The sequence below is a fragment of the Mustela nigripes genome, chromosome 17, assembly GCF_022355385.1.
Source record: "Mustela nigripes isolate SB6536 chromosome 17, MUSNIG.SB6536, whole genome shotgun sequence".
NCBI lineage: Eukaryota > Metazoa > Chordata > Mammalia > Carnivora > Mustelidae > Mustela > Mustela nigripes.
Genome location: NC_081573.1, coordinates 6706117 through 6716326, shown reverse-complemented (window position 1 = coordinate 6716326; position 10210 = coordinate 6706117). Strand labels below are relative to the sequence as shown.

General features: G+C 56.9%; 1 protein-coding gene across 3 annotated transcripts; it reads right to left on the bottom strand.

The window, feature by feature from the left end:
• Positions 1–1911: 1911 nt before the first annotated feature.
• Positions 1912–9196, bottom strand: KPTN (kaptin, actin binding protein). Of its 3 annotated transcripts, none has more exons than XM_059382380.1 (12): positions 8894–9196; positions 8480–8562; positions 8286–8370; positions 8138–8192; positions 6684–6759; positions 6485–6558; positions 6024–6133; positions 5871–5948; positions 5126–5201; positions 4282–4417; positions 4016–4198; positions 1912–2336 (listed from the first exon to the last, which is right to left on the bottom strand). In XM_059382380.1, exons 1-12 carry the CDS (start codon positions 9114–9116, stop codon positions 2208–2210), a joined length of 1308 nt encoding a protein of 435 aa, XP_059238363.1. In that variant the 5' UTR covers positions 9117–9196; the 3' UTR covers positions 1912–2207. The 3 variants fall into 3 exon arrangements, with proteins under 3 accessions (XP_059238363.1, XP_059238364.1, XP_059238365.1); XM_059382381.1 differs by having other exon boundaries at positions 8286–8383; positions 8894–9140; XM_059382382.1 differs by lacking the exon at positions 8894–9196 and adding an exon at positions 8786–8871 and having other exon boundaries at positions 8286–8383.
• Between the last annotated feature and the right edge of the window lie 1014 nt (positions 9197–10210).

Genomic DNA, 10210 nt, shown 5'->3' with positions numbered 1-10210 from the left:
CACAGACCGGGGACAGCGGCGGAGGGTGCTCGGTGTGTGCGTGTTGGGAGGGGTTGGGGGTCATTCAGAGGCATCCCTCCTCCTCCCCAACACACACAGACTCTGATCCATACAAGGGCCAGAGAGGCACGAACAGCTACAAATAGTTACAGGCTCACAGAACCAGGGGGAGGGCAAGAATGTTTAACCAGAGTCAGATCCAAATTCACATGCTCTGCCTCCAGACAGAACCTCGCCCAGCGGGCCCGAAACAACCACAAAGGTACCCATTAATAATAGTAACAACAGTTGCCATTCATACCCCCTTTACCTCGTGCCAGGCGGTGTTAAACACTTTTTTTTTTTTTTTGGTAAGTGACTGACAGGTGTTGACACAACTAGTCCTCCAAACAACCCCATGAGGTAACATTATTAGCCTCATTTTACAGATGGGGAAATCGAGGCACAGAGTGGCCACGCGGAGCTTTGGGCTCCACACCCTTAACCACTCCACGGCATGTGTGGTCCCACATGCGGGAGCAAGTGACGAGTGGTCAGCGAACAGCCAACAGCCGGGCGAGGGGCCGAGTCCTGAAAACACACAATCCTGAGCCCTGAAGGGGACACACGCTTCATATTCACACCATCACTGACTAAACTCACCAAAATCCCACGCCAGAGTCCCACTCCCACCCAGGACGGGAGGGGATGCAGCTGAGGCCCGTGGCAGGAGAGAGGAGACCCCGCCCCCGCCACTGTGCCCAACACGGGGCCAGGCTGGACAGCCTTGGGCGGGCTGCCAGCAAGAGGGAGGCGGTTCAGCTCCCTGCAATTTCCCACGCTTGGGTCCAGGGTTCTGGGAGCTGACAAGGGCGGCCAAGGATTGGTGGGCTCCTGCCTCCCTAAAAACCCACCAGGTGGCTTGGTGTTTATGGTCTGTGTGCGTGGTCAGACCATGGGGTGGACTTCCTTGGTAGGAGGTAGACAGATGGCCAGGATGCCTGGGGGATCTGCCCGCCTCTGCCCCGGGAAGCAGGAGTCCCACCCAAACCCTGTCCCAGGGAAGAAAAAGCCCACCCTCTCCACCAGCCTGGATCCCGCTCAGGAATTTCTTCCCCAACCCCCCCCCCCCCCCGCCCCGCCCCACAGAAGCTATTCCTGGCCTGTGGGGGAGGGCGAGAGTTCTCCTGATTCCTGCCCTCCACTGGTCCTGCAAATACAGGCAGCTGCTTCCTTCTCCCTTGCCATAGACAGGGCCACAGGAGGGAGCAACTTCTAAAGCCCTCCCAGCCTTGGGCCAGGGAAATCAGCCCTGTCTCAGACTTCCTGGTCCCTGGATCCCCTGGGCTTTCCAGTCTTTTCCAGTCCAATCAGGTCTAATCCTGGGCCTTTCAGCATGGCCCACCAGGGGTCTTTCCCTCCTGGGTTCCATCTAAGCATGTCTCAACTGGGATCTAAACTCAGTTGCTTTCTGCTGGGGTCTGACTTGGGCCCTTGGCACAAAGTCTAACCATAGTAATTTGTTGGGGGTCCAACCTCAGCATTATTCATGGTCGTGGTGGTGGGGGTCTAGCCTCAAATCCTTTGCTGCAATCTGACCACAGTTTCCCACAACAGCCCTTCCCACCCATATCCTTCCTCTGAGGCTTAATTTCTGTACTTCCCCCAGGGGGTCTAATCTCAGTCCTTTTCCGCTTCTGTAACCTTCCACCTTGGTTTCATTTCAGCCTTTATGGCAGGTCCTCATTTCCGTCCTCTGAGGTCTACACTAGGATCTCACCACAGTCCCGGTTCTAGGTTGAACCTCGGATTTTTCTCTCCCCATGTGTCCCTCTCTCCTATTCTTCTGGGCGAATCCAGCACCCAACAACGAGCCTGGCCCACGGCAGTTGTCAAACACTTGCCAGAACAAAAGAATGAAGACAACTGAAGTCCACTTCCTCTGGACATATAAATAATCACAGGTTGACCAAGTCTCCATGGGGGTGATCAGGGGGGTGAGACTGTCCCATTTTTCAAACGGCGACACTGAGGTACAGAGACAGGAGTGCGTCAGCCAGGCCTGCAGTGCACAAGGGGGCAGAGTCAGAGCACTGACTCCCAGTTCCACCATCCTGGGGGGCCTGGGGAGACCCTCCCTTCCTTCAGGAGGCTTCGCCACTGTGAACGGTTAGAGGCAATTACTCCAGTGACTGCCCCTGGGCCTGGGACGGGCAGTGGGTGGGAGCTCAGGAGGCCGAGGTCTCAGTGGGCCCCGGACCTGCCCTGTCCCCAGGCCTCTGCGACTGATGTCTCTTCTGCTGCACTTCATGCCGAAGCCGGGTCAGAACCAGTTCTGATGCCTGGACCAGGCTGTGCTGTGGGGAACGAGAGGGGGCCGGTGCTGAGAAAGATCAGGAGGGGCGCAGGTTAGACCACACGGGAGCTCGGCGGCGGGAGGTCGGAGAGTGGACCAGCGTGTGGGGTGGGAACAGGTCTCTGTGATGGGGTGAAGGTTAGACCCGGGAGGACGGCCTTTGGTGAATTTCCAGTGGGAGGGACAGAGCCTCGGCCAAAATGTGCGGGTGTGAGGTTTGAACTCAGAAGGGACAGGGAAGGACCGAAACACGGGAGAGACACACATTGTACGGTAGTGAGGCTGAGGTTAGCCCATAGTGGGGGAGACAAAGGTGAGACCTTGATGACAAAGGACAGGCTAATAAGGGGCAGGAGGAAACCAGCAAACTGAAAAAGGGAAGAATGTGGCACCACATGAGGGACAAAATGAGACCCTGGTTGGAGGGTCTCAGGCTAGACCCTAATAGAAGGGACAGAAGAGATTACAGTGACATGCCTTGAATGAGGCAGAGGGTTGAGGGGATGGTTTGGCCACAGAAAAGGGAAGTCCTCTGTCCCACGGTTGGACCCCAGCCTCTTCTACTGGGATCTAACCTATGTCCTTTCAGTTCAGGCTCTAACCTCAGACCCCTCCACTGGGGTCCATCCTTTCTCCTTTCTGCTGAGGTCTAGCCTCGACCATTCCATTGAGGTACAGAATGTAGGAAAAGACCCAGGCAAAGCCTGCAGAGGAGCCAGTACCCTTGACCTCTGAGAGAAAGCAGCCAGGCTAGACCACAGAGACAGGGCCTTGGAGGTGGACCAGAGGCAAGGAGAAGGCAAACAACACACCAGGAAACAAGGTAGAGTACAGCCTGAGAGGTGGCGGGAGGCCACAGGGGAAAGGTGAGAGGTCAGACTGGATGAGCTGCAGTGGGGGTTAGGGTTAGACCCTGGACCACTGGAGCGGTTGGGTACTAGACTCCAGCGGGGGTTATGGCAGTTGGGCTGCTATGCGGTGGGAGTGAGGGGGTCTAGGTACTGCAGAAGGCCGGACGACAGACCCCATGGTTCAAGGGCTGGCTCACTACAGGACGTTCAGGGATTAGGCCAAAGCGGGAAGGTTCAAGATTAGTTAGATGCCAGGGGAAAAGCAGAGACTGGTTGCGGGAGGGCTGGAGGCTGGACTACAGGGACAGTAACTCCCTGCCTGCCGTGGAGGGCAGAGGTTAGACCCCAGAGGAAGGACTGAGGTTAGGTCACAGGGAAGGGGGTAGGAGTTGCAGGGAGGGAAAAAGGAGAGAGTCAGACAAAAGGCATGGAGCCAAGGACTGAAGGTAGGGAGACTGAGGGTGGCTGGGGGCGGACAGCTGCCCGGGTGGGTTCCCTCTGGCAAGACAGTCCCCTCCCGATTGGCTGCCCCGTCGGCCCTGTCTCTTGGGACTTGTCCTTGGCCAACAGGAACTGCCTCCTGGAAACAGTTACTCCTTCCTCCGGGGGGTGGGGGCGGCCCACGGTCCCCCCGCTGAAGGTGGGCTCAGGCTTGCCGAGCTCCTGTGCGGTCAGGCCCCTGAATGCATCTCCTCGTGGGGCTCCTCCCCGACCCCTTCCGTGTTTCTGGGGGAGCGCACCCTTGACACAGCAGGGGTGCACCGATCCCCCCACTCCCACCCCGAGGTCGGGCTCAGCGAGGGGAACCCAAGGTGGGGAGCCCAGCTACCTGCAGGATGTGCACGCCCTTCAGGGAGACCACGGCGAGCTCCTGCAGCCCATCCCCAGTCAGGTCCACGTGCGCCATGGCCAGCAGCGGGCTGGAGAAGCCCCGTTGCCACAGCAGGCGAAATCCGTGCTCGGCCTGGGGCAGCCCGCACTCTGAGCCGAAGTACTTGTAACAGAGCAGCTCCTGCAGGGGATGGGGGGCGAGGGTCACACGGGGATGTGCGGCAGTGGGAGGGGACATGCGGTGGTCCCATCCCTCAGCCCCACCTGCCCGTAGGTGGCCACCAGGACTTCAGGCCTCCCGTCCAGATCCACGTCGGTGACCAAGCCACAGAGGACGCTGTCAAACTGGTCACTGCCGGGCAGGAGAAGCTGGTCCTCGAGGCCCCGGCTCAGCAGGTCCCTGAGGGTCCCCAGATGCGGCAGGGAGACCAAAGTCACACCACAGTGCCTGCCCCCTCTAGGCGGCAGGCCCGGGCTGGGGGCCCACAGTGTTTCCCCTTCCCGGCTCTCGGCCATGCTGTTCCTCCCAACACCCAGACCCCCTCGTCTCCAGCCTGGCCATCTGCATATCCACCAAAGGGAACCCAGATCATTTCCTCAGACTGTTCACTGTTGCCCAGAAGGGACACCCACCCACACTGCCCCCTAGAGGCGGAGCCGTCTCACCCCTGCACAGAGGACCCTGTTGCCCTTTCTGGCAACACCCTTGCCTCCAGTCTGGACACGCACAAGGCCTCTGGGAAGCTGGCGTGGGGGGCTCGGACCCCACCTGGACACCTGTGCTGCCCACCAGGGGAGCCACGGCTGGCTGGCTCTGGCTCCTGAGAGCAGACTGGGACATTTTCAGAAATTTTGCCAGCTGACTTGAAACCCACCATGGTGGGAAGAGGTACGCCCCCAAAACTGGCCACCCTCTGAATCAAGGCTTTCTTACGCACCGAGTTGGCTCATAAGCTCTTGCCCACACACTTGTCTGGGGGTAGTGGGCATCTCCGTTCTCATCCCAAGGCCGCAATGCAGCCCCGACCAGTTCCAGACCCAAACACTGACGCTCCCCTCCCGGGGGGCACAACCGCCTTGACCCGCCCCACCTGGAACAAGCCCTCACCTATATACCACTGCCGGCTCCAACATGCTGGCCACGAGCACGCTGTACTCTTCCCGCTCTGTGGGGTCCTTGGTCTCTGGAGAAGGGACACGGATGGGGGGCACTGAGGGGACAGTCTTCAGGCTCCTCACATCCCCCTCACTCCCGTGTGAGGGCAGAGACCCGAAGCTGTGCTAGGGAAGGATGCATCAAGGTCAGATCATGAGAGGTGGAGGGAGGGGAGACGCCAGGAAGAGGAGCAGGTGTGAGGCCAGAGCAGGAGGGAGAGAAGTGAAGACCAACCCAGAGGGTAGACGGCGGCCTGCCAATGTCAGGCGAAGGGAGCTGCCAGGGAAGGGCCCAGCAAGAGGAATGGAGCAACAGGTGTGGGTAAAGGGGAGCCTGGGGAGGAGGAGGAGGGCAGCGTGGAGTCCCCAGGATTGGGGCTGGGAGAAGAGCTCAGGCTTAGATTGCAGCAAGAGACAGATGAAGAGGCTGGCGGGGTGGGGAGGTGTAGGAACAGAGGAAGTCTGCAGGTTGTGGGTTAGACCACCAAGGGAAAGGCAGAAGTTCAACACCAGGTTAGGTCTCGATTAGACCATGGGGTGGTAAGTCACTGAAGTACAGTAGGAGAGCACGAAGGAGAGCGAGTGGGCCCGGGAGGGATGGGGGACGTGCCAAGGGATCGGACACTTTGTTCCCAAAGGGCATGAATCTGGGTGTGGGGGGCCTGTGGAGTTGCCCCCCCACCAGGCCCAAAGCTCACCCCTGGGGGCCGAGAGGCTGAACACAATGACCCGGGAGATAGGGCCGTCCTGCAGGATCGTCCATGTCTGCAGGACCTCTGTGGGGGAAGGGGGGATTCAGGGCCCTGTCCCCAGCCCCTAGCCCCCTGCCCCGCCCCCATCCCAGCCGTCACCTTGGCTTCGCTGGTCCACATGGGCAACTCGGACATAACCGCTCTGACAGCCAAGGGCGGAGAGTCGCCGGGATGTGCCAGGGAGGTTGTGGACGTCAAGCCAGAGGACGCTGGTGGGTGGGCGGGCAGACCGTATGGCTGGAGGGCATCACTGGGTCCTGGCCCCATGTTCTGCCCCTCAAGGAGCATCCACCCCCTTCCTGTAGCCCTGGGACCCCGCTGGGGAGTCTGATTTCTCTGAGGTTACCCCTACCACCTGCTTTCTCAGATCTCCCTGAGTCTGTTTTGTGTTTTTTCTGTGGACACCACCGTTGACCAGCTTCTCCTAAGTGGCCTGAGTTTGCTGAAGTCCCCTCTCCTGCCCAATTTCTCTGAGGTCATCTCTATCCCCGCTACCCCTGATTTCTCTGAGGCTCCCTGCTCCCATCCCCATGGGCCTCGCTTTCCAGGGGCTCTCTTACCTACTGGTCAGGTTCGTGAGCTCTGGGAAGAGGTTTTCCACGGGCTGTTCTTCAAACTGATGCAGCCCCTCGTTCTGGGGGAACCAAGACCAACCCCCACCCAACCCCCGACCTGGGAGTCAGTGGCCGGCCTCACACCCAGCACCAGCCCGTGGCAGCCTGGGCAGGGCCCTGCCCACCGTGCCTCCCTCTGCCTCACCTCCTTGTACAGATGAATGGCTGGGTCATTCCCACTCAGGAGAAACACTGTCTCGAGCTGATTCCCGACCTGGACCCTGAAAGCAGAGAAATCTAGAGCCCCAGGGTGGTAGAACTTTCTGAATCGCGGAAACCTTCTGTTTCTAGAGCCCTCATCTGCTAGAACCCTCATTCTGGCTGTGGATTCAGGCACGGAACATGGGGCTCTTATATTCTAGAATACCAGAACCTCTTTAATCTAGAACTCCAGTGTTCCAGCAGTTCTGTTTTCCATCTCCTTTGAAATACTCGAATTTCTAGAAACTGCCACCATAAAAGAGCAGAACATCCAAATCCTAGAATCCAGAATATCAGCTTCTAGAATTCTCACCTGCTAGACCAGAGGCTGGCAAACTATGACCTACAGACCAAATCCAACTTACCCCCTATTGCTATAAATAAAGTTTTATTGAAGCACAGTTACACCAATTATTTACAAAGTATCAATTTCTTGCTACAGTGGCACAGCTGAGTAGTTATAAGAGAGAGGATCTAGGGGCACCTGGGTTGCTCAGTGGGTTAAGCCTCTGCCTTCAGCTCAGATCATGATCTCAGGGTCATCTCCTGGGATCAAGCCCTGCGTCCGGCTCTCTGCTCAGCGGGGAGCCCATTCCCCCTCTCTCTCTGCCTGCCTCTCTGCCTACTTGTGATCTCTCTCTTTATTAAGAGAGAGAGAGGATCTAGCCCTTAACAGAAAAACTTGGCTACTCACTGTGCTAGACCACTGGTGTTCTAAAATGGAACTCAGAGCTCAAGTGGAATTTTCAACACTTTGGGATTCTAGAAACCTCACAATCTAGATGGTCTGTATTCTTGAAATATGAGAATATAAAATAGGAGAATGACTTTATCACTAAAGAATCTCAGAATTACCAAACTGCAGAATTTTAAAATCATGGGATCTCAGAACTTGTGACTCTAGAAATCTCAGTATCTCTGGATCTTGCAGGATCCAAATCTAGCACATTGGAACCCAAGATTCTAGATGTCCAGAACACAGGTGCTCAATCAGCTCTCAGATTAGCTAGCTCGGGGCTGAGGCTGGTCCACAGCCACTTTAAAAGCACAATATTTGGGGCGCCTGGGTGGCTCAGTGGGTTAAAGCCTCTGCCTTCAGCTCAGGGTCCTGGGATCAAGCCCTGCATCAGGCTCTCTGCTCAGTGGGGAGCCTGCTTCCCCTTCTCTCTCTCTCTGCCTACTTGTGATCTCTGCCTGTCAAATAAATAAATAAAATATTTAAAAAAAAGCACAATGTTCTAAAAAAACTGGAGTGTGACTGTCTACAGGCAGGTTTGCCTTGTTGGCAGGAGCCTCCACTGTGTGCACACACGCGTGCGTGCATGCGCGCTCACACACACACACACACACACACTCTCTCTCTCTCTCTCTGTTGTATGACACCTGCAGCTTACGTACTCTGCATGGCACAGCTGGAAAGGAGTGAACTGGAGCTCCAGGTTCAGGCAGCTCTCTGTAAGGGGAGCACACGCAGATGGGGACCGGGCACCTGACAGGTGCCCCCTCCCATCTTCCCCTACCCTCCTTCCCTCGAGGCCACACTTACGTGCAATGGAGTCAAGGTTGTACTCAGAGCCAGGCTCGTAGTCGCAGTAAATGTTAAGGAAGGGGCTGCCCTTGTCCCCTGAATCCTGAAGTAGGAAACTGGCCTCAGGGGAGAGCAGGGGCAGTGAGAGGGATTTGGGTCAGGCGTACAGGGACTGTAAGGAGGGAATGGGTAGATGGAGGGGGCCTGGATACCTTGATGAACGTGATTCCCACCACCAGGCCCCGCTTTGGGGGTGACTTGTTGAAGGTGTCAATGGAGACAATCTCTGCATCCACTGGGAGGGGACAAAGTGCACGTCAGGCAGAACCCTATATATGCAATCATGGTGACCCCTGATCTCTAGGACTCACTAATCTCTGACCATGGCAATTACCATCATCTCCTGGTCCCTGTGAATCCTGATCACAGCCCTGGTACGAGGGATCCTAACCTCCGGGTCTCAGGAATCCTGAACCCTAACCATTGACAAGATGCCTCCCGATTATCAGCCTTGATACCTTTCAGTCACACTGATCCCATTTTCTCACCGCGGTGACCCAGCTCAGAGCCTCAGAAACCTTCTCAACACCAAGTTCGAGGCCCCCCAACCCCATGGCGCCACGCACCGGGAATGTAGTTGAACTGCAGCTCCTTGGCCACGGGCCGGATTTTCTGTCGGAGGTCTTGGTAGCGGAAGCCCAGTACCTTGCCTTTAAGGGTAGCGGCCAGCAGCTCCCCGCGCCCGCCCGCACCGCCCGCCAGCCCGTACACATTGCTCTGCGACGAGAAACGCGTGAAGCTATCCTCGCGCAGCGGGCACGGCCCTGCGGCCACGGCCGCCTCCCCCATCACGCCCCTCAACCACTCACCCCCCGACAGCGCCCGGCGCCGCCGCCCACCCTCCCCATCCACCCACCGCTCCCTATGCGACCTGAACCGCCGGGTGCCCGCACGTCGCGCAGACTGATGACGTAAAGAAGCTGCCGTCGCTGCCCTTTACCAAGATGGCCACCCGCCGGGCGGCCAGGGCTTCCGTCCCATGACTGCCCCACCGCGCGTGCGCGTTCCTCTCCGCTCCTTTTCTGAGTGGCGGAGAAGGGCTGCGGCTAGCAGATTGTGGCCTGAACTGGGGGGCGGTCTCGTAGTGCAGTGTGGAAGGTACAGTAGTAATCCTAAAACTCCGTATCGTCCTTACGTACCAGGAGGTGTTCTAAGCGCTTTCCATCTATTTATTTCAAACTCAGAAGCAGGCTGAGGCAGTTACTAGGTTTTACGAAGGAATCGAGGCTCCTGAGGTAATCTGCGTCCTATAGCACAGCTGGTAAGCAGCAGTAGTGGAATCCAAACAAGATAGTTCACAGTCTGTTGTCTTCATCACGTTCCCTTTAAAGTGGTTAAATGGATTCCTACTCAACGAAGAAGGATCTGGCTGTCTGTCCCGGCAAATAACCACCTCCTTCACTGAATACCTACTTGGTGCAGGCACGTTGGCCCCGATTGTCACGGAATGCTGACAACCACCCGGCTGTGGTTACTCTGAATTCATTTACTCAGCATTTATTGAGCAATTCCTGTGTGCCCGGTCATCCTTTATGTATCAGTCTCAACAAACCCTTCCAACTCTGCAAAGAACTTCATTATCCCAATTTACAGAGGATGAAATTGTGGCTCTGATAGGACTCAAAAGTGGTGGAGACTGGGGTGTCAGCCCGGTGTTTCTGACTCTGGGGTCTTCAGGGGTTCACATACGTGCCTCTTTTTTGACCTAGAAGGGCATCAAGAGTTTGAGGACTCTGTATACATCTGTACATCATTTCCAGAAGACATGAGTTGGCCAACTGTGCGGCCACCTTGAGTGATCTGTCACACACACACACACACACACACACACACACGGTAGAAAGCTCACGTGTGTGCACACAATAAACAAGGACAGCGGGAAC

What these genes read in the sequence shown, in the direction of transcription:
- KPTN (XM_059382380.1), bottom strand. Translation starts at nt 9,116, where the DNA reads ATGGGGGAGGCGGCCGTGGCCGCAGGGCCGTGCCCGCTGCGCGAGGAT. An exon ending in GCAGTTCAACTACATTCCCG is followed by an intron (nt 8,563 to 8,893) that starts GTGCGTGGCGCC and finishes GTCCCCTCCCAG; the next exon opens with TGGATGCAGAGATTGTCTCC. An exon ending in TGGTGGCCACCTACGGGCAG is followed by an intron (nt 4,199 to 4,281) that starts GTGGGGCTGAGG and finishes CATCCCCTGCAG; the next exon opens with GAGCTGCTCTGTTACAAGTA.